General features: G+C 43.9%; 3 protein-coding genes across 9 annotated transcripts in view; 1 reads left to right on the top strand and 2 right to left on the bottom strand.

Moving 5' to 3' along the window:
• The window catches only part of LOC116842491 (serine/threonine-protein kinase tousled-like 2), a 45,911-nt gene extending 37,569 nt beyond the window's left edge, over positions 1–8,342 (bottom strand). For 4 of the 5 annotated variants that reach the window (XM_032811779.1, XM_032811782.1, XM_032811781.1 and 1 more), the window contains exons 1-2: positions 7,199–8,132; positions 4,592–5,035 (exon numbers count right to left, since the gene is read on the bottom strand). In XM_032811779.1, the coding sequence (XP_032667670.1) occupies positions 4,592–4,622 (31 nt within the window). In that variant the 5' untranslated portion in view covers positions 4,623–5,035; positions 7,199–8,132. Of the gene's footprint in view, positions 1–4,591; positions 5,036–7,198; positions 8,133–8,215 lie in introns of those variants that run through there. The other variant, XM_032811780.1, reaches the window with a different exon arrangement.
• A 962-nt stretch (positions 8,343–9,304) lies between these two features.
• On the bottom strand, positions 9,305–15,793 carry LOC116842492 (late secretory pathway protein AVL9 homolog). Its single transcript, XM_032811791.1, has 10 exons — positions 15,540–15,793; positions 15,245–15,442; positions 14,940–15,168; positions 14,665–14,854; positions 14,056–14,584; positions 13,797–13,931; positions 13,336–13,724; positions 13,105–13,193; positions 12,734–12,930; positions 9,305–12,650 (listed from the first exon to the last, which is right to left on the bottom strand). The coding sequence occupies exons 1-10, from the start codon at positions 15,606–15,608 to the stop codon at positions 12,549–12,551; spliced, it is 2,127 nt and encodes a 708-aa protein (XP_032667682.1). The 5' UTR covers positions 15,609–15,793; the 3' UTR covers positions 9,305–12,548.
• Positions 15,794–15,909: 116 nt separating this feature from the next.
• Positions 15,910–21,479, top strand: LOC116842493. Of its 3 annotated transcripts, XM_032811793.1 has the most exons (7): positions 15,910–16,063; positions 18,822–19,032; positions 19,104–19,581; positions 19,771–20,105; positions 20,176–20,426; positions 20,501–20,666; positions 20,760–21,479. In XM_032811793.1, the coding sequence occupies exons 2-7, from the start codon at positions 19,004–19,006 to the stop codon at positions 21,001–21,003; spliced, it is 1,503 nt and encodes a 500-aa protein (XP_032667684.1). In that variant the 5' UTR covers positions 15,910–16,063; positions 18,822–19,003; the 3' UTR covers positions 21,004–21,479. The 3 variants fall into 3 exon arrangements, with proteins under 3 accessions (XP_032667684.1, XP_032667685.1, XP_032667683.1); XM_032811794.1 differs by lacking the exon at positions 15,910–16,063 and having other exon boundaries at positions 18,327–19,032; positions 20,179–20,426; XM_032811792.1 differs by lacking the exon at positions 15,910–16,063 and having other exon boundaries at positions 18,329–19,032.
• Positions 21,480–23,308: the final 1,829 nt, after the last annotated feature.

Genomic DNA, 23,308 nt, shown 5'->3' with positions numbered 1-23,308 from the left:
ATATGGTCACATAACCATATATCTCTCCACTCGAAAAAAATAATATTAGTCGAAAAAAGGAAGAAATAATTTCGTTCAATTAAACGCCGGAATTATATATTGTGTAAGCATTTACTTTGATTGTATTTGTATAACAATATTTTTCCCTTCGTATAACCCACCTATAATTCGTCACTGGAAAAGTCGAATTTGGTGGATTTTTTCTTCTTTTTGGTATTTTGTATCTTTATAATTTCTCAAACTTTACAATGTTTCATGTGAAATATTGGGATTTAATTTCATGATTCTGTGAAATATTGGGATTTAATTTCATGATTCTGTGAAATATTGGGATTTAATTTCATGATTCTGTGAAATATTGGGATTTAATAACAGTTAACAGAAAAAAATTCTTTAGATATTACAAAAATTTAAAGAGAACAAAATGTAATGTGTGGGCTCTCTCAGACTTCACCTTTCCGACGACGGGGTAGTTATGAATGATTGTATATAGCTACATATAAAGACAAAATGTATGGAAAATCTTTTTTTCCCGAGTTATTATTCTCAATTTGTTGCTCTAAGCAACACTTCTGTAGTCGAGACATAACTGACTTAAGCGAAATAGACAAAAACAAATGTGATTTGTGTCTCAGGCAATGTTTGTTGAAGGAAGAGACAACCAGTGAGAAGTGATTTCCGACGGTAACTGATCGATCTGTTTCGCTAACGATCGCATCAAGCGGCAAACGTTTGCTTTTGTTCTGAGAGATGCCCGAGGGATTTTTCTCAATGTATCCGCCTCAATCCCGAGACTGCGTGTAGTTAACCCTTCGAAAAGCACTTGCTCTCGAATCGCGAAGCTCCCATCGTGTTCGCGCACCATTTTAGCCGGTTATCAGCGCACATATGAATGAATGAGTCGCACTGCTCGCCGTTACTTTCGAGAATCACTGCAATCCGTTAAAGACATTATACACGTTCATGATGCGTGACCGCGCGCGCGCGCGCGCGTTGCGTGTTACCAAACGGCGCAACAACGTTCCTCCTGCGCCAATATGTGTCTTTATCTTCGATATCCCTCGGTTCTCTCTTTCGCAGGATCGAGACGTCGTCCGTCGACTTCGATCTCGACGGAGAAGAGGAAATCTGCCCGAGTGGAGCCAGCTTGAGAAGAGCGATTGTCGCGCGAGCCTGCGCGCGACGATGAATTAAAGTCACCATCGACTGGCGGAACGCATCGGATGGTTAATAGATCCGAGCGGGCGAACGAGCGAGCGAACCAGCGAATGAACGTACGAGCGAGCGAGCGAGCGAACGAGCGAACGCGAACGAGTGAATGCGCGCGAGCGAGTGCAGCTCGCGCGCAGTCATTGAACCCGTGGTCGGCCACAATTTTCATGTAAAACGAGGGCAAGGCTATTTTATTCGTAGCGCCTGGGATAGGCGAATGGACGCCATAAGAAGATAGATAGATGCGGTTCGTCGAGGCGCGTTTAATTGTGCAACTCGAAACAATGCACATTTACGACACTGCGAGCGCGCGTTACGCCCCTGCGACGACGCGCGGCGTCTCGAAATCGCCGTCGGGAATCATGGAACACTCGAAAATATCACCAGGATGCCGTTCGTTATTCATCCAAGGTTGCGTCTCTCTTTTTCTTTCTCTCTTTCTCTCTCTCTCTCTCTGTCTCTTTCGTCTGGGAATCATCGACGGCGGCGCTGCCGTTGCGGGACTCGGGTCTACCTTTCGCGGTTGTCGTCCACCCCTCGCGAACGACGCGACAACCGACAACGACGACGTTACATCGCGTTACCGAGGCGGGGTTGTTCTTCCTTTTCTGTGCGCGACGCCGCCGACATTACCCATCGGCGAGACGACGAAGTGTCACAACGACGACGACGGGCAACAACAGCTGGAATTTCATTCGTTCTACAAAAGGCGCGGAGAAAGCGCGCTAGCCACAATGTGAAAGAGAGGAGAGAGAGAAAGAGAGACGAGACGATACAGAGCAGGACGGGACGAGACGTCGCGCCTGCGAAGATATTTTCGCGGGTGGCTTCCACACAACACCCAACGAATTACGTTATACCGCATCGTAAAAGCAACACACTACGTCCAGCACGGCAACCGCCTCTCTCTCTCTCTCTCTTTTTCTCTCTGGGCGGCTGTGAAAAAGTGTGTCATTGAATACTGCGGTGTCTCTCTCTCTTTCTCTCTCTCTCTCCTTTTTCTCGTCGCGACGACACCGCGAGACACGCGGTATATATCGAAAACACCTATTTCGCGGTTTGTCGGACAGATCTGAGCGCCGCGCTCGCCGGCGTTAGACACGAGTCAGAACTGTCGAGCGCACACGGGGCATCTTTATCGCCGCTTTTATCGTGACTGGCAGTATTTATAGAGGGATGACTAATTAGACGTGATTTCCACAGGAATCCGCTACTTCCACGAGCAGTTGCAACGCCGTGGCACGGTCGCTCCTCAGGCTTCTTCTCCCGTCACGACTGGCGCAAGCAAGTGGCCGCCGAGCTTCATGCCACGCTCGTCGCGCGTAATTAATAATTAATAAGGACATTTAATTAATCATCATTATTAATTACCGTGTAATTCTTTTCGCGCTTTTTCGACCGGAGTTCTGCAAAATGCAACCCGTTATCCGACGACATCCGCTCCAAATTGGGGCGTCATATATCCTATTCACTATCCCTGCATGTGTTTACCCACACACTTAATCTATCTGAATCATCCCCGGCGTTCTTCGTGAAAACAATCTGATCTATCTCTGTTCTCAATTCTCCATTAAAATTGAATTCTCTATAAAATATATATGAAGTCAACAGAATTAGATAGGTCAAAGGTTTTATAACAAACATCGAGCAATTCGGGTAAATTAAGTATAGGTAAACATGCAGGTATGGACGTATAAGACACACAAATGGATAAAGTCGAATAACGAGTTAGGGTGTCGGGTTTTGCAGAATTCTATAATACACAATGTGAGGGCCGAAGAGAAGAATTATGTGATAATTGATAATGATGATTAATTAATCATCGAGTAATGGGGGTAGAGATGGGGCAAACATATGACGCGGAAATTTTGGGTGGATGTGAGTCGGGTATAACGTGCTGCAGAATTCCACACTGCGCGGATGAGGCGCGATGGAAGCGCGGAACGGCCGATTGATTCGGCCGCTATCGGGAAGTCCGAGCGAGTTGCCGTGAGCGCGCGGGAGGCTTAACGGGGACTTAAACAGCGATCTTATATTCCACCGCGAACTTCTCCTGGCGGAGTCTCGCGGCGCGATAAAGAAACGGCGAATTAATCGCGCAGGCCGGTTCGCGAGCGAGGAGTTTGTCGTGAATTCTCTCTCGGCTCGATATCGATCATGTTCGCGAGCGCAGATTAGTCGCCCGCGGCCGAATATAATGGGTCAACTGAGACCTTCGATATTATATCTCAGTGAATGCTCGGAAGAAAACGGGGCTTTGTCTCTCTTTCTCTTCTCTCTCTCTCTCTCTCTCTCTCTCTCTCTCTCTCTCTCTCTCTCTCTCTCTCTGAGACGCGCAGGAGTGCGTCTCCAAGGAATTAAACCCCGATTCGAGTAAAACATACAGGGCCGATTTTTCCGAGCTCTTGGTGAGCTAACTAACAGTTAACTCTCATATGTCTGTCTTTATTTCTCCTAAAAAAATTAGATAAAGATAGACATGGTTTAACTGTTAGCTCACCAAGAGGTTGGAACAGTCGATCCACGGAGAATTAGTTGAAGTGCAAAATAACACGACGAATTTGGGTGTAACTGTAGGATACAATACGTGCGAAATTGTAAGAAGCACATCTATGCCGTCTTTATCTCTCGTAAAATCGAGAGAGATTGTGAAATTGTTTCCCCGGCGTGCTCGCATACACGAAGCGCGAACAGAACAACGTTTTCGCGTCTGTGTTTACGCGGCCGTATTGTCGTTCGTTCGTTTCTTTCCTTTTTTTTTTTTTTCGGACGACACGCCAGGCGGTTCGAAAGTCCGAAGCTTCGTGTCCGCGCGCCCACCGGGAGAAGCGCGGACATCGAATGCTCGGCTGAAGTATGAAAAAGGCGCAGCTCGCTCGACGAAGTAGCGTTAACATTCGCGTCTCGTAATTAAGCGACCAGCGAGAGCCATTGGTTCGCGCGTCGCATGATTTATCCTCGCGTTACTTATCTAATCTTGCGTATTGTAAGGCCGAAATAACATCCGTATTCCTACACACAGGGTATCCCTCCCGGGTATACGCGCGAGAAAGACAGAAACGGAGAGAGAAACATCGCGGCCTTACGTCGTATTCTCGAAAGATATCGCACACGATATTTCGATGAGAAGCTACAGCATACGTGACATGAACTATGGCTTTTAAAAATATCGTGTGCGACATTTTTCGGAAATAAGATCGCCTTCTCTTCATTGTCACTCGGCTTTTCATTCTTTCCCGCCTCTACCGACGTTTTCACGAATCTCAACAGCGTCTCGAGCGTAAGCGTGGCGCACAAATGTGTGTGTGTGTGTGTGTGTGTGTGTGTGTGGGAGAGGGAGAAGGGGTGGGTGTTTGTGGATGTATATTGAGACACTTACCACCACCAGAGTTCCAGCAGTTATCAGTCATCCCTGTTTATCCATCTGCAAAGTTGGCACTACATTATAAATTACACTGATATCCAACTCGCTGTCCTCGAATGTCTTCGCGGCACGGCGGTCTTTTACAGCGGCGGTACGCACACCGGATGCACTTTTCATGAGCCCCTAGTGCCGCCTCTGACAAAACTCTCAGCTCCGCCGCATCGCTTTACACCACCAATGAGAGCACCTGTCTCATTATTGATCTCACACTACACACTCTCTCTCGATCGCGATGTAACGGGTGGCCACCTCGGGTCGGCGGCGACGGTGGCGGCGGTGTCAGTGTCGGCGGTGGCGTCCACGGGTTCCTCGCAACACTTCCGTTTGCTCTCTGCTTCCCCCGCGGCTTCACACACACGCACACACGACGAGTTCCCCGAGTTCCGCGGCGATTGATCCCTGCAAATGGCCCAAGCACGCGCGTCTACAGAACTGCCGAGCGTTTAACCTACTTTTTAATCGCTCGTCCGGTCGCGCGTTTCATCGTCAATTATAATTAAGTCGAGATTAACGGCTCGTCGGTCCGTCGAGTGAGCCACGAGTGCGAGTATCGAACGGATCGATCGGCGCCTCACCTCGGCAGAGGTTCGCTCAGGGTTACGGAGGCGGCCCTCCTGTGCGCGCGCGGCGGCGGCAAACCTTATCGCGGATATTCGGCGAATGCCGAGCGGTATCTGGGAAAAAAGAATTCGGCTGGCCAAGCCGGACGCACGCGTAGATCGGCCGTAAACAGAACAAATTAATCGTTTCTATTTTTAGCCTGGCGTTATGTAAGCCGGGTCGCTCTGCTCGAATCCATTCAGCTGCGCGCGATTCGAATGACATGGAGCGAGACGTTTGAGTGCGATCCACGAAGCACGCGCGACATCGCGCAAGGCTCCGCGAGAAGAAGAGCCTCGCGGCGAGCAGGGAACGCGGGGAGGGGAGGAAAAAAGTATCGCCGTCAGTAGCGCGATCGACACACATCGATAATCGTCAACTCGGCGTCTTCGAGAATCTTTACCTAGTTTCGAGTGTGCGGATTTCTCCAGGCGGGGGGAAATAATTTCTCTTTTTGCTCATCTGCTGCCGTAATATCGGGAGGAAAGCCGAGACCGGCGGGCTAACGCGATGTTGCCGCGATGTAAGTGTACCAGGTGCAGCAAAGCGCATAATGGCGGCATGATAAATCAGGAACTTGTCTCGTACGCGAGCGCGAAATTCGAACCTTGAAAAAATGCAACATACACAACCTACTCCTCTTTCTCCCTCAATCAATCAATCAATCAATCAATCTATCAATCAATCTATCTACCTATCTATCTGTCTATGTATTCATCAATCTCTCCCTCTCTCTCTCTCTCTCTCTCTCTCTCTCTCTCTCTCTCTGTCAGACCTCGACGCTGATGTTCGTCCGGTTCTATTTACCCTGTATTCTGTTCGCGCAGTGTGAGCACGAAATCGTCTAGTTTTCTCGACGGATAAACGCACGAGTCAACGAGGGAGACGAGGAGAGTGCAGGTCGGAGAAACGCGCCTGCTTTTCAATTACGGACAACCGAAGAAACGAGCCCTGCGAGGCGGACCGGTAAGGTTATGTGCGTCGCGTTTAGGACCGACTTTCTTCCTCCGATCTCGTGTGTGTACATCATGCGGCAACTAAAAATACATTGAATCGCGAACTGTTAAGCAGCGAGACGCGCTGATAATCGTCGTAGACGCAACGACGACGACGAGAGCTCAGTGCAGGAAGACTCTTACGACGATACATGTCCACGATGTGTCTCGGGTCGCGTGCGCGCGCTGAAACAACGTTGTTATATGTGCGTGTCCCCTTATTTTTCGCGTTCGGCCCTTACATTGGTCTCCGATATCAGTACCGACAAAATTACAGCGCAACAATACCGACCGTGTGTAGTAGGTGCCGCTTTAGTCAAAGAGAGCAAATTGATCGAGACAGAACACCGAGAAAGAAAGAGAGAGAGAGAGAGATAACCGAGAACACCGTGCCGGCGCAACCGGCCGTTTAATCCCGCCGATCGATCCGATCTCGAATCGCGGCACATCGGACGCACCGTCGACGACAACGACGACGACAACGGGAACGAGATTCCACCGCCGTGCGGCGCGATTTCGGGCTCACCGGCGGCTCGCGTGAATTTGATCGCGGCCACGATACCTCGATATAACCGCGGCGTATACAGCCGTGACATGAGCGCGGGGGGTGCCGCGACACGCTCGAAAAATTCAGTTCGTAGACGCACGAGAGTCGCCGAACGCGAAGCAGCAGCAGTAGCAGCGGTGGCGGCGACGACGACGACGACAAGGCGATGGCTCGGGTCGTCGAGGCCTTCCCCTTCGCCCGCCCCCCATCAGCCACCCGCTCCCCTTCGCCCCCTCCCGATTCCCGCACCTCCTTGCCGACTGCCTCCTGGTCTCCTCGCGACGTCCAGCGAGAGAGACTTGGAGGTTACACACGGACGAGTAATCGATTCACCCGCTGACAACGCGCTCCGCAAGATCGCAGGTCGACGACGACGACGAAGAAGAAGAAGACGACGAGACGTCTCGCGACTCGACTCACTTTTTACTCTCTTTTCCTCCGTCTCCTCTTCGATGGTCTTCTCTCTTTCTCTATCTCGCTCGCTCGCGAGAACGACGCGATTACGAACGTACTCGCGCGGTGATAGGGGGTCGCCTCTCTGTGTGTCCGTTTCTCTCCGCTTCCGTTTTCTTCCCCCGCACGCGATGTGTCTCTTTCTTCGTCTTCCGCTCTGGTTCGCTTCGTCGTACTTCTCTCTCTTTCTCTTTCTTCACTGCCCCGCTCTTCCTCTCTCTCGCTCGCTCTTGCACGCGCGGACGGGCGGACGGACGGTGCGACACTTCCTAATATGCGTCCGTCTCTGTCGTGCGAGCGAGCGAGCGACTGTCTTTCCCTCTCGCGCTCACAAACGAGGACTGGTCGAAGCGGCGACACGCGCTCGTGAAATTTCGTGGCTCCGCCGAGCCTCACGCGCCGTTCACCGCATCTCTCGTCGCATGGTATAGACGCGGATAATCTTCTTCCCTTGCGCACTTTCTCACTCTGTCTCTCAAGTATGTCTTCCTCTCGTGCGCGCTCTCTTTCTCTCTCTCTTTTTCTCGTTCGCTACCTCCTTCCCTCTCCGTTGTTGGATCCCTTTTACGATATCTCGCTTTCTCTGTCCTTCTCCCTCACGACATAGCGCGCTTCGTTTATCGGAAGAAAGGAGGAAAAACTCATCTGGAAGATGGCCGCCGCCCGCCAGTCACCGATTTATCCCTCTCTCGCATGGCGCACTCTTTCCCGACAAGCCACCGCGGATCACTCGGGGATACCGCGGCTCACCGCGTCACGATACACCGGGTCGTTAACTGCGACACCAAGACGTGTGACGGCTATGACGACTCGCGACGACGACGGACGACGACGACGGACGACGGCTACGACACAGCCACAAATTATGCGACGAAACACGACACAACGAACGATGACACGGGCGAGAGATTCTAGGTGCCGGCTCGCGCGCGTCGTCCGTACTCACGCTCGCTGACCCGACAGTACGAGTACTAAAAGGCTCACCTCGTAGGAACCGTAACGCACTCTCCTCCCGATACACCACACGTATACATACACCGCACTGCACGCACACACAGAGAAGGGCAGCACAGAGGCACTCGGGATACACACATGCGCGCGCGCACACGCGGCCTCTTACGTACGTATACACACTGCACCGCGCGACGCGGTGCGGAGCGGAGCAGCGACGGTGGTTCCGCAGCCGCGGAGGAGACACACCGAGACTTTTAAAAAAGGCGACACAGCGTGGCGTCGCGTCGCGTCCCTCGCGCTTATCGCTTCACCTTTTCTCACTGCCTCTTTCCTTCTCTCTCTATTCTATCTCTTTCTTATTCACTCACTCACTCACTGTCCGTCTCTCCTTTCGGTTTGTCTCTCGAGCTGCCCGGAACGATCGGCCGAATCACAAGTTCGCGCGTCGCACGATCGACGCCTCGAGAAATGCGACCTGCTCGGATGTCTGTTGCACTCGCGACGCGAAGTTTAACGGCAGCAGCAGCAGCGACGACGACGGCGGCGGCGGCGGCGGCGGTGGCGGTGACGACAGTGACGTTGCCAATCATACAACACCATGGCGTTCGCACTACCTCCTCCGTCTCGCTCTCGCAAGCCGAGCGGCACCTTACGGCGCTTCGGCTACTATCGGTGAGCTACGATGTTTATTCGGCGGCGCATCGGCCGACCAGTCACGGCTCGTGGCGAGATCATCCCCGGTTCTCGCTTTCGTTTCCCTACTAGCTGCCGCACCGTTTCGTGTCCCGTGTGTACCGCCCCCCTCTTTGCCCCTCCGCCGCGTCTATCGCGCGCGCCGCAGCGGGAGCTTTAAGGGCTCATTCATAACGGCGAGCGCGCGTCACGTTGCGCGGATAGCCCCGCGTCGCGATTGAGTCCCGAGTTATTTCGGGGAGCGCAAATTATCGAGCTGAACTTGGGGACACTTGGGGCACAATTTGCAATCCGGGCTTTCTTAATGGTGAAAAGTGCTCGGAGACCATACACTCGAGCCATAACTTGTAGGTTGATACGACGATTGATAACGCGTAACTATAATCTGTGTTGTAATTAAAAGAGTCATGCGCAAACACTTATACATCGGATATATATTATTTCTTTTTAGTATATTTTGACAAATGACGGTACTTTACAGTCATAGTACAATAAATCGTTTCTCGGTCGCGACATCTCGTCTCTTTCTTTTCTCTCTCTCTCTCTCTCTCTCTCTCTTTCTCTTTTTACTTACACGCACCTCCATGTATAAGCTGTACAAACTTGTATTATAAATATAGAAAACATATTCAATTATCCAACAGGAAGTGGCCTTAAGATTTCAGATCACTTTCTCTCTCTTTCTCTCGCTATAATATAATATCTAAAGCCATGCAAGGATCGTTTAATCGTTTCGCTATCCTGTTATTTTTTTGTTATGCTATGCCCGGTTCCAATAATAGCCGATAAACGAGATGGAATTTTTTGCTTAATCGTGTGGAACCGGCGGCAAAACTTTGAAGGAAATACATAATGTATAGGGGAGACGACCGGGGCTAGTTGGCTACCGGGGTAAGTTGGCAAAGTAGATTATTCCTGCTATTTTCTAATAAGTTACTGAGTTAAGCAAGTAAGATTTTTAAACATACTAAAGATGGTTTTGAAATCTTTGTTGGATTGATTCTGAAATCTATTAAAAAAACAATAGAAGTAATCGATTTTGCCAACTTATCCCGGTAGCTAATTAGTTTTCTTATAAGATGAACCAAAAAATACATAAATATATCGATAACTTAATGGCAACCGATGGAAAAAAGAAAATATCTTTTTTCTCTTAATAAATAGGACATATGTACATGACGTAAGTATAAGCAGTCTCGGAAAAACATCCACGTGTACTTTCACGCGTAAATGTGTGTCATATAGAATTTACGTAACGATTTTTTTAGATAGTTTACTTGAGCAAAATAACCGAAAGCGAAAGAATTTAAAATTTAAGAGTAGAGCAAAGTGCTTATTCTTTTTCAAAGAAGGCTCAATTTTTAGTGGCGAACGGTCGCAAGATTTATTTTAAACAAGTGGAGAGCGTTTGATGCGCATCCCGTTGACTAGCAACTTAGTCGTTGTCCTTAAACTTATCACGTTGCGTTTTGACTGCAAATTATCGCGTTTTCATTCGTGTAGATCGTCCGAGCCTCCTTCTTCTCCTTCAAGAAGGCATGTTGCGTTCCACATTTGGCACACCGCGCTTTTACAAAATAAAAAATGTATCCCAATGGTGGATGCATCGATCTGCACAGGTTCTCTCTAAACGAACTAAATATCACAAATACGACGTACTTACAACAATAGCTTAAATCCTAAGCGCGCTTTCCGGCACATGTGAACCGTTTATTCTGAAAACAATATTATTACGTTACGTCGTCGGAACATTGAACACAAATCCAAGTGAGATATGTCAGCGATGTGCCTAATCGATGCGCTTCAGGCACACTCGATCGCTTCCGAAATAAACAGCTCACATCAATTTCTACGTACGTGTTGCCTTTATTAAATAACTATTAAGCGACACACACACACATACACGCACATATGCACAATTCGCTTGATCGTATTCTCGTTTAACCGATACACATTGTGTCGGCTATACAAACAGTTGTGTTCAAACTTCTGACATAATTTTTCAGTGGATGAAAATTCAAATTTCCAATTTGGAAATCAGGTTAAAAATTTACACTCTCTTCAAGGATGCATTTGTGCATTCTGCGAGAGAGAACATTATTCGGTGCCAAATGTGGGCGTTTGACGGAAAGTGTTTTAAACATTCGATACGTGTTTTATACATATACTCACACATACAGCACGAGAGAGTGTATCGTGTATGAGAACCAAATGAGTATTAAGTATCGTGTTGCTCTCTTAATGTAAACAAGTAATTGCACTACAAAGTCCCCTCATAGAAAAATGCTCCTCGCGTTTTACCCTACGAATATTGCAGCGAAGAAAAGACTCCTTACCTTAATCGAGTACACGTATATTAGCACAACGGCGCTACGCTAGTAGCATTATAAATGACCTACCACGTGCACTAAGCTTAGAAACGTAATTCCGCCAAAGACTGACAGCAGCTCCTTCTCTTTCCACGAATGATCATCTGCATCACGATCTCCGCAGTGCTAAAAGATTTCCTCCGACGAATACAGGGATACAATGAGTCAGACTCTAATGACTATCTATCGCGGCTGAAATCTATTGTTACTGATATATCGACAACTGCAAGGACCACGTCACACACGGAACTAATCGCGCTCGGTGTAATCTCGACAATAAATGGAGGTAGCGATATTGTCAATAACACGATTAGTGAAATGAATTATGGAACAATGTACAATGCTCACATGCTGCATTCGGACACTCGTCGGTTTGTCTTAGTGCCGAATCTCTTTCGTGTCTTCTACGTATAATAGATCTACTGTATTCGCAATAATACAAAATACTGAGAGAGAAACCCTGTAAATATATATATATGTATGTGTATATATATACATGTATATACACACACATATATATGTATATTATAAATTTTTTATACGACTGAGATAACATATATTTTGGCATGTATGTCAAATATGCCATTCTTCTTACATTTTCTTATACGCTCAAAGGAGGATATATCCTCCCTTTTTCCTTACTTTCCTCCCTGATTTCTGAGCAATAAATTAAATAAAAATAATCCGCCAAGCCGGAGAAAATATACTATAATAATAATAATAATCGCGTAAGTGTGCGCATAAATATAAAAAGTCGCGTCATTTCATTGTTTATGTACAAAGGATACTCTTTCTAAACAAGAAAGTACTAATACTCTACATTATTAATAGGAAACGTTAAAATTAATTGAGATATTTATAAGGAATGACCTCATCGTGATATGAGAGAGTCAAGCGGGAGGAACAATCGCCATGGCCGTTTGTGTTACGTGTCTTTTGTGTGTAATAAGAACTGATATCACATATTTCTCACACGACATATAGAAATGATATGTACAGAGCTATCCGGCAAGAAATATAGAATATTAACTTACACTTAAATCAGCGATACGTCAGCCTGTAATTTTCAGCGTTTGCTCAGCACCCTGCGGATTCGACGAATCTTCTCTCATGTGTGAAGCTGTGCAGCACACATTAGTATAATTCTATTGTACGTACGTAGTTTCTGAGTGTCTCGTGTCATGTATTTCCTCTCGTTAAAAATTAAGGTGCTCTAAAAAATTCGGCCGTTTAACGAGCACATCGCATTATACGTGCGTCTCTTGACAATCTCCTTCTTGCTTGTAGCTTTTCGCGTATCTTTACGCCATATTATATTCTCCACTGGTGATGGTAGTGGTGGTGGTAGTGATGGTGGAGGTGACAGCGGCGGTGGTTGTGGTGATGGTGGTGGCGTCTTGTATCTTTTGGTATTTGTAATTTTAGTTGCGATCGTTTACATTCGCTCGTATCATCGGCATGAATTTTTATATTAGTCGAGACCTACGGTAATGTCCGTGTTATGAGTAGCTGAGACGTTTATCCCCTCATCTTCTACGGACTCTTTGTCCGTAACGTGGGATGTGACGGTGTGATGAATGTTTGTCGTTTGATTGTCGATCTTCGTTTCATCGACTGGCTGAACCGTCGTCAGCGTGCTCCACCAGTTAGAGAACGCTCCTTTCGCTTGCGACAGCGCTCCCCCTTGTAGAAACAAAGATACGCATTTGTGTGTGTGTGAAAGAGAGAGAGAGACAGAGAGAAGATGGATATATAAATATAAAATATATATATTATTTTATATTTATATTACATTTTTTTCTCTCATATACATATATTTAAACAAAATTTGAATCAACAAGTTGTGCAAAAGCTCACCTACGGCTTTTCCAGTGGTAGCCACCGCGCGTCCGGTCGACGCCATTGCCTGGTTCAACTTTCTACCACTCTCTGTATTCTGCATCGTGCTGAAACGATACATCAAACGAATGTTTCTTACTTTCACGTCATCAATAGCTACTACAAAGCACAAGGTATATAATCATTTCTTTTTTCTTGCGTGCACGCGCGCGTACTGTACACTTGTGCTTTCGTAAGAATAATACTTACTGCGACAGTCGTAATTTCATGTCCTGCACCGACAATTGGCCGGCAAAGGGATGGCCGGGCTCGATATTCTGTATCTCCGACTTGCTGGCGTTGCACCACGCCTTGTAGTTGTTTGTCGTGCGCCACGCAGCCACAAAGGCCGCATTGTAGTGATCCGACTGCCGGGTGTCCTGTTGCATCGAAGTGCGCAACATGCTCAACAGGTAAACGCGAAATTGCGTTCTGATCCACTCGTCGCCACCTTCCCATCCCACCCCATCCAGGAAGATATCCTTCCGAGGCTCGGCCACATGCCTCACCACGTAATCGGCGAATCTCAGGTCCTCCGTGGTGAGGTGCAGCTGCCGCCTCAGATCGGGATCGGTTGCCTCTATCCGCGTGTTCTCGGCCTGTTGCAAGTCACGTGAGATTGTAAATCGAGCTGTTCGGTTAAAATATAAGTCTTAGGTTCATAGCCTCACCTCAACAAGCACGTCGATGAGCTGCTTCTTCTGCTTGAACAGCACATTCGTGGCGCCTACTATGTAACCTCTAACATTGACATCTCCCAAGAGATCCAGATAGGGCAAGGACAGATACGGCAAACAGAGATATCCCTACGATAAATGTTTTTATCTTACAGCACTGATTAATACTGATCTACTTCTCTCTGTGTGATAGAGATATATAATGCGCCCAACAACAACATATAACATTATACAATAGGAATTCTTTTATTACCTTCGTAAATAATTCCAAAGGTAGACCACAGAGTTCCGGATTGATGTGCGCGATTTGCGTGATGTTGTTCGTTAACCTCGCGTCAGAGAGCGCGTCGTTGCTCGTGTCGCGCGGTAAACTGTTATCTGTGTCGCCTGTGCCCAATGTGATGGCGTTCACACTGTGTACCCTGTGGACGTTGTCGTTCGGCTTCGGCGAGTACTTGGAGTTGCTGTCCTCCAAGTAAGACTCGGTGCACTCTTGTGCCGATTCAATTTCGATAACCTTTATATTTAAATTCTCGTTGTCGTTGTTGTTCTTCTGCAGAGTTACATGTCGCAGGCCGTCCATACATTTGCCCTCCATAGACTCAATGGTCTTGTTGTCGTTGATGCACAAAGAATTTCGATTGCTGTTGTCATTGCACTGCTCGCGTTCCGTTTCCGACGTGTTGTTCTGAACGATACGAGCGGACAGGTTGGAGTCGACATTGTTCATCGAGATCTCCTCCTCGTCAAAGGTCGGAATTGGCGACATTGGCCTGGATGGTCTGAAGAGAACGTGACTTGTTCATAGGATGACTTTTTTAATCGAATGAGTGAGAAAAGAGCTTGAGCAAAGTAACAGTACCTGACACATGCAGCCTGCTGAAGACCATGCTCTATCATACCGGGATACAGCGACAGTAGAGTTAATATTGTCGCACACAGTGGCTGCACCGGTGATTGATAGAAGACTATTCTCTTCTCAAGTAAAAGTAACTTGAACAAGAGCAATACCTTATGACGAAATTGTAGTATAAAGTCTCTTGCAGACAAGCCTGTAAGTAATCAGTGCACGATATGTACGATCTAGCTTCTCACTGGTCTCAGAATTTACTTGCAAAACAATTCTTCAGCAATTACCGACAAATATCTGCGGTGGTATCTGACTGTCACCACTCATACATGAATTCAGATGATGATAGGTATCTTCCAACAAGGACACTTTGCTGAAATCGCCTTCCTCAAAGTAAGCATGCGTTATTAGGGCCATTTTCACTTGAATGTGCCCGTACAGAGGTAGAGTGCTCAGCACGCAAACCGACTTCTGAACAGTGCCTCTGGTTATGTCGGATGTACGATTCTTTAATTTCTGCAAGCACAACGATATCCCACTTGTCAGTCAGCTGAATGCTACTGACAACCTAACGCGAGATACTCCCACATACCTCGACTGGTATTTGTCTGAAGCACGAGATGCCGTATATTGTGCGTTTCGGATCATTGAGACTGGGCAAGTGAAAATAGACCGTGTCTTCGTCGTAATTATGCGAGCCGTCGGGCAGTGCGAGGGTGGGTAAGTACTTCCATCCTAAAGGGCACTCGTTGGGCGCACCAGGTACCAAGGGTGGAAACGAATATTCTACCTGGCGGGCAGAGAGGAAAGTCGCGTTTGTTCAGTAAGAAAGCTAACCGAGATCGTGAGAGCGATCCGAGAGACAGGTTAATTGAGACACGGTTTACCTGGCAACCCTTCTTGTGATGAAACCCGACGACGATAACGTGAAGAATCGGCCCGTTCGATTCGGCCATCACTGCGGCACCAGGTAAAGTAAAGGCGAAATGATCCCGGATGCCGAGTACTTTATCTTCGTGGACAGCTCGCGTATGTCATTTCAAAATCGCAAGGAGTCCTTCTTTACGGCCAGATAAGCTGACAGCTAACACGCGATTTGACATGCGCCATCACGCACACATACATATACCAAAGAGAAACCTGAGAGCGGCCACACTATACGTTTCGGCCGACACCGATTTTCACGCTGGTTCGATGCGCCATCTGCACTCATTTTTTAGGTGGAACTACGTTCCCTACGCCCACTTTCAGACGCTGCCGGTAAAGTGTCGATTTGTTGCGTGTTCATTCTACGCCCATTTTCTGGCAATTCGTGTCCGTGCTAAGCGCATAATTGTGTGGTTAAGAACATGGACAGTTCATGTCGGCTAAAACGTATAGCATGGCCGCTCTCTGCCGGTTTCTCTCTGACGTAAGTGAACTGAATTTTCTATCATGATCGTTATCGTATTCTACCTGTCAATTCACGATCGTCGGCGTTACGAAGCATAATCGTGATTACATTTGTTCGGTAATTATCGTTGAGTACGGCACCGGTAAACCCACATAGCACAAAAATATTAAAGCAATATTAAATATGGTTAGGGAAAATATTTGAGTAACATTTGTAAATGTGAGAAGAATGTTATTCTGATCTTAAAATGTTACTTTCCGGAACATTAAAGAAATTATGCAACCAAATATTAATACAAGGTTGGTCAATATTACATTTAATGTTGCTTTGTGCTGGAAATAATATTACTTTTAATACCATAAAATGTCAGGATAATATTAAAAGAAAGGAAAAGAAAATGTATATCCTTTATATATTTCATTTTTATTGAAAATTATGATAAAATATAAGAAAGAGGAACAAAATCATGAAGAACATATAATACTTTCCATATATAAACATATATGCATTAAACATATTATGCCACGCTGAAAAACGTTAATCATAGTAACTAAGATTTAATTCAATAATATGTTCAACTAAATTGTTTGGTGAATATAACTACCCACATAACGCGTAATATATATAATATCACAGTAATATTTCCGTAATATTTTTGCGATATTACAATATTACGGAAATATTACTGTGATATAATGTAATATTACGTGCTATGTGGATAAATATTTAGTCAGTATGAACAAATGTTGTAATTATATATATATTTATTTTATGATATATATTTGTTGTGCATATTTCGATCTTCGTATGTGTCTTCTCTGCGCATCTTCGAATAATATGCGCATGATATAAATTTTATTATATGAAAATATTATATTTATATATGCATTCAAAATCAATACAATCTTAGCAGGCAATGTTACATCAATATAGTACAACATGTTGCTTTCACGTTAAATTTTCATACATACATTTGGTACATTACTGCAATATAATATTGCTATTACAAAAATGTAACTATTTTGCTACGTTACCCCAATATTTCAGTAATATTAACATTGCTACTCTATAATATTGGACATTAATATAACATTACATTGACATTCAATAAAATATAACTTACTGTAAATATTCTGTCAACATTCTAACAATAATAACGTTGACTTTTGTGCTATGTGGGAATGTTGATAAAAGTTATTACAGGAAAGATGTCGTTTGCTAGGATGCGTTTCGTATTTTATATCTTCTGCATTGCTCTGATTTCCACATACGTGAGCGCAAACGCGCAAGTGGTAACGCAAGATAGGTAGAACAGCTCAACAAAGACAATTGGGATCTCATGCTCACAGGAGAATGGATGATCAAATTGTAAAATCCACGTCAAATCGTCGAAATTGGTAGTTTGACAAAGATAATGTTGATAACTACATATTTTTAATATTGTAGCATACATAAATCGAAGATTATATGCTAGAAAAGTAGATAAGGATCTTGAGAACGAAATATTGATTCGAATTTGTTGTTTAGAAAAACCGAAATATACAATAAATTAAATTAATTTATTATTTAAATGATGATATCTGCGAGTGGATAATAACGGAATAACGATGATCGAATAATCGGTAATAACAATGAATAACAATAACTAGGCAACGGCAATAATAACTGATTAAAGACGAGGTAAAGAAATTGTCGTAACGGCACGCCCGAGTTGCTTTCCTATGTGTAATAGCAATAATTAAATAATAACCGAATAAATTAAATAATCGAATAAATAATAACCGAATAAATTAAATAATCGAATAAAGAAGTAATAATACTCGAATATTAAATGGTAGTGATAATAATATCTGTTCGATAATTGTGTGATAATATCCGCGAGTGGATAATAACGAAATAATGATGATCGAATAATCGGTAATAACACCTGGGCAACGGCTCTAACAAAAAAACCCTAGGCTCCATAAAGGTAAACGGATCGTCGTAACGGCCGGCTCGTGCCGCTACTGAAATATATATTACCTGGAACACGCGCTGCCTCTTGAGGCGTGCGGGATGAGAGAGAGAGGTTCTTTGTTTTCTTTCTTATCCTTGTCTGGTTCATAGTATAGAGTGGGGAGAATGTGATACAATCCAAATTAAAAGTTAGAGATAATATGAAAAGCAGTGACCACTGAATGGCAATGACTTAAGCTTATGAACGAAAGTTTAAAATATAAAAAAAATATGTATTTTTTCTCATTTATTAGTATTCACTTATCGACTGATTATTAAGAAAAACAAAGAAGATTCCTAATTCGGAGATTCAGCTTATGTTTAGAAATCAGCCGACTTAGCTTTTAGTTCAGACTGTACTAGACAAAGATAGAGTGCTGTTTTAAACCTACAAGCATGCTCTCTCTCATCTCGCAACACTCAAGAGGTAGCGTGCGTTCCAGATAGTATATATTTCAGTGGTGTAGTGCCAGCAGCCATATTGGATTCTAACATTCCTGGTCATTTTTGATTGGCTATTATTTTGGATGACTGCGCATCCACGAGACTGGTACACCTTTATATTTCATCATGTCCCGGGCATTTTCGGTTCGCACGCGTCGCGTCTATGTTATTTGTGCGCGTGACGTGGCTGTGCTGACATCTATCGGCAGTGTTCGATACGTGCGAAACGTCAAGTTTATGTTTTACGGTTGTATGTATACTACTCAGTGATAGTTAGAGAAAAATCGATAATGTCTCGCACGAGACACGCGTAAAGTGAAGGAATTACGAATGACAGGAGCGTGCGGCGGCGATGTAACTGCGCCTCTGAGAAATCCGGACACTATGAATGTCAGGAGTTGGCGGAGCAGGAGTAAGTTTTCGCGCTGCCTGTGGAAGATTACGGTCTGTGTGGCTCTGCGCAGAGGGTCGTCACTGATCGTATCTCGTTGATGGAAGGGTCGCTACAGAAAGCATGAGATGCGTAAGAACAGTCTCAGGAAAAACACGTGAGCTCTCTTGTGACTTTTATACAGTGCCTGAAAAGTACAAAACGATAAATGATTGGTGAAACTTGCAGATTCAGTCCACTGACACAGAAGATAAGGGCCCCACAGCATTTGCTGAGGCTCAAGAATGAAGAGAGTGGGCTTGATAATGAGAACAGCGGTCGCTTCCAGTTGCCCAGCTTGCCCAGCTTGCCGCGAAGGAAATCGTGGAAGGATGACGATAATGTTCTCTCCACTGGAAACAGCGCGGCTACCTCTGTCTCTTGGTCACAGGAAGCAGAGAATGTTGCAACCCAGAGGTTGGAGGAGCAATGGGCTACTGTGGAAAGATCTTTTTATGAAGAGGATGACGAGCTGCCTCAGGGACCTGCCTTGGATGAGTGCATACAATGGAGAACACAGATACCATATTTGAGGTTAATGGGTAGAAATTCAGCTGGTATTAATAACAAAGCACAGCTTGACATTTGCTCTAGTGGTAAAGCAAGGAAGAAGTTGGGCAATTTACAAAATGATGAGGTACTCATGGAACGTAGTCTTTCAATTAAGGTAAAAAAATATACAAAATAAGTTAATAATATCTATAATATTTTCAGAAGTACTATATAATAGTATTATATTAGGAAAATGTTATAAATCTCTATAATACATACATATCATAATATGTGTTATACAATATAGTACATATAATATAGTAATATATGGTATATCTATAACATTTATTTATATAATTTATAGGAGGAAGAGAATTCTACCCAATATAAATTAAACAAAGCAAAATTTGAAGAAGTCCTTGATTTGCTGATGGAGTACATAGTACCAGAGCTTTTCCCTGACAAAGAGGATGACACAGATTCTTTGCACGAAAGCTTAAGTGATACTTTGAAGATAACTCCTGCTCCCCTTCATAGTAATAGGAACTCATCAAAAAGCACGAAGACAAATTGGGCAGAAGAAGCTGTTTCACCTAATTATATTGAGAACAAATCATTGAGCATAAGGAATCGATTACTAGATACAGAAAGTTCTCTTCAGACAATAAAAAATGACACAAATTATCAAGCAGTTCAAAAGTAAGTAAAATTAAAAAAGAAAAAGAAAAACATCAAATGTAAGTTCTTTTTTTATACAATCTGATTTTAGAAGACAGAGGAATTCAGTTTCTGCGAGTAAGCCAAAAGACTATGGAGGTGTGGGTGATGATGATGCGTTAAAAACCAAAGAGAGGCTATGCACGCCACATATAGGCAGGAATAAACTCGGCACAGTCTTTAACGAGAGGATTGTCGTGACCCCTGTGCCTTTCGCGGTATCCACACGAGAAAGCTTCTCTACATTAAAAAACACTCCAATTAGGTTCATGGGCGAGAATTTTGAGATTTCTTCCTTCCGAGGTAAAAAGCATTCTACTTTGGCAATAATTAACTAAAATTTTTTAATATCGATGTAATGCGTATTAATATTTTAGGATCCGCTCGGAACGTGTTAGGTTTTCGAGGTTCCGCGAAAAAGTCGTCTTTGAGAAATCCTGATATTCATTCCGCTTGGCAAGCTCCTGTTTGTCCTGCTGTCTGGCCAAAAAATGTCCGGCTCGCACCCATAGATACTTCGAGACTCCCTAGTAGTAAAAACAGGTGTGTTAGCAATTTGCTGGAAAGCCAAAGTACCTTTAAGCATAATCTGGAAACTTGAAGGCGAATAATGCTTAGTCATTTCGCATGTTTTAGGTCACAGGCACCGTCATCCACTGTTCTACATTGCAGCAGGAAATCGTTAAGTCCCATTTCGCGTCCTACGATTCCCAAATCGGCCTACGCGGCTCGTGAGCACGACAGTCTGCTGCAGATTCAAGGCAAGCACGTCGTCCCCGCGCAGTCGTCGAAAATCAGTCTGCTCTCGGCCGGCTGGGATCATAGTCCCAGAGTGAGTAAGAGCAAGAAGAAGAAATCTAGTGCAAAGGAGGGACCGTGAGGAATTTCAGGAGAGGCGAATCAATCGTGCTTTAAGCAAAATATATGCATGCGAGAAATATATATTTTTTGGAAGTCATTACGCGTGTTGCTTCCTGTGCGCAATCGCAAGGAAACCGAAGAGTACAAAATGCCGCTTCGACGCGTTCGGTTTCGCGGCAGGATAACGCTTGGAGCACAGCGAAACGCTTTCAGCAAGAATACATGTATACAGATATATTTTTATCATCGTATAATCTACGGGAGCGAATTGCCGTGATCACGCGAGATTCTATTTTAAAGTATCATTGTTGAACAGAATATATGTATATATTACACACACATATATACACATATCGTGACTATCTCTACCTCATTATGTGTCTGTGTCGAGTGTTCTACACACGCTTGTCGCGAATGAATATATTTTTGTATGTCGCACGATTATGTGTCATTGTAAATACATTGGATGTGAAATATAATGGCGTTATTGTTGAATGTGTCTTTTCTGTCGCGTTATTGTTCTATTATTTCAAACTTTGAAAGAATATCACATAAATAGTTAATCAAAAAAGGAATATACAGTATTTTGACCTCAGATGACCATTAAACCCATTATTTTTATTAATTCCGATGTCTCCACTTTAGTCATAGTTTGGCAATAAAAAAAAATGTTCAATGATTTGATTCGTTATGTTTATTAGACCCATTATTTTTATTTAGCAGTGCCGCGAGATCGGGAAACTTTTGGTGCGTTCGCTTTGGGTGCTTTGCGCTGTAAGCATCATTCTGTCTTTTCCCGCAGGTAATAAGTGATAAAGATAGAATGACGCTTAAGCGCGTAAGCGTCCAAAGCGAACGCATCAAAAGTTTCCCGATCTTGCAGCACTAAGTTGGAGTCCTACGTGGTATAACTCAATCACAGGTCAGCCGCCTTCTTTTCTTCTTAAGTAGTATGACCCAATGACGAGTTAAACATTTTTCTATTATACGATAAGTAGACGATGCAGAATTAAACGAACTATAATTTCGACAAAACTGAAAATAATGAGATTATTTAAAAAGTATTTTAATCTCTCTCTCTCTCTCCCCTCTTTTTCTCCCCCACCCTCTCTTTCTCTCTCAACAAGATTAAGAGGAACAATCTTAAGCTTTATAAATTTATTTAATTTCTCTCAATTCTCCAATTTGTAAATTGGAATAATATATTTCAATTTAGAATATTGACTACATGACATCTAACATATTAATATTAATTCAAGAAAAACGCTTTTTCTACAAACAGTAATAAACTTGGGAAAAAAAGTTGATAAAGAATGATAGAATAAAATTATTGAATATGGATTTTGGCTCGTAAATTCACAAATGTGAATAGTATTCTATCGTATACGATAGAATACAATAGATAGTGATAGAATTTCTATCGTCAGTTTCCTATATAATACAAATAGAACCCAATTCTTATAGAACCAGATAAAATATGATAAGATGCTAACGCTTGCGAACGATAGAATTTATAGAAAACAATACAAATTGATAGAAATACTATTGTCCTCAATCGTTCTCTAACAACTTTTTTTACTAAGGAAGATTTCGTTGAGAATTTATTTGATTGATATCTCTGACATGGGCTGTCTTTCAATATTCATCGCCAGCGCTGAAAAGCCATAGTTTATGTCATGTATGCTGTAGACTTTCAGCGCCGTCAGTAATTTTGAAACATAGCCACGGTATATGTCAACTGCCGATGTCCATTTACGCGATCGATACGAAGAAGGGAGGTTCTCTATAAAGAATTCAAAAGAAATCGGTCAGTAAAACATTTGATTTTTCAATACGTATTTCTTTGTAACGAACGTTTCTATCAAAATGTATAGTAATATAGAACCAAGGATTTTCCCAAAGAGGTAAAAGCACTTTTACAATCTGATCTATGCAATTTCGTGACAAATGCTCGCGTCTAAAGTTAATCTCAATCGGTCCGCAAGGCGTCTTAATCAAAACGCCTCAAAGTCGCTACAAATCGGGCATTCGACGTTTTAAAGATATCATTTTTATTTCTTCTTTGATATTTTTATAAAAATTTCCTGGGATTGTGGGACGTTTGTCAGGCATAGTCAACACATCATAATGTTTTAAGCTTAAGCTTCACGCTTTTTGTATGTTGCAGTGAACGACGAGTTAAAAATAAATCCTATAAAAACAGGATAAATGTTAAAGGGGGACTTTTTTGCTGCCACGTGTGAACTATTTTTACGCACTCGTGAGAGAAAGAGATAGAGAGGGAGAGAGAGAGAGAGAGAGAGAGAGAGAGAGAGAGAGAGAGA

This window comes from Odontomachus brunneus, unplaced genomic scaffold (assembly GCF_010583005.1).
Source record: "Odontomachus brunneus isolate Ranch 3 - 2012 unplaced genomic scaffold, Obru_v1 Obru_scaffold_025, whole genome shotgun sequence".
Lineage (NCBI taxonomy): Eukaryota > Metazoa > Arthropoda > Insecta > Hymenoptera > Formicidae > Odontomachus > Odontomachus brunneus.
This window is presented reverse-complemented; position numbering and strand designations above follow the sequence as displayed.

Excerpts from the sequence above, each read along its gene's own strand:
- LOC116842492 (XM_032811791.1), bottom strand. The coding sequence starts at position 15,608 with ATGGCCGAATCGAACGGGCCGATTCTTCACGTTATCGTCGTCGGGTTT. Across the intron at positions 14,585-14,664 it reads CAGCAGGCTGCATGTGTCAG|ACCATCCAGGCCAATGTCGC; the intron begins GTACTGTTACTT and ends CGTTCTCTTCAG. Across the intron at positions 13,932-14,055 it reads CTTTGGAATTATTTACGAAG|GGATATCTCTGTTTGCCGTA; the intron begins GTAATAAAAGAA and ends CATTTATCGTAG.
- LOC116842493 (XM_032811793.1), top strand. The coding sequence starts at position 19,004 with ATGCGTAAGAACAGTCTCAGGAAAAACAC. Across the intron at positions 19,582-19,770 it reads AACGTAGTCTTTCAATTAAG|GAGGAAGAGAATTCTACCCA; the intron begins GTAAAAAAATAT and ends TATAATTTATAG. Across the intron at positions 20,106-20,175 it reads AATTATCAAGCAGTTCAAAA|AAGACAGAGGAATTCAGTTT; the intron begins GTAAGTAAAATT and ends ATCTGATTTTAG.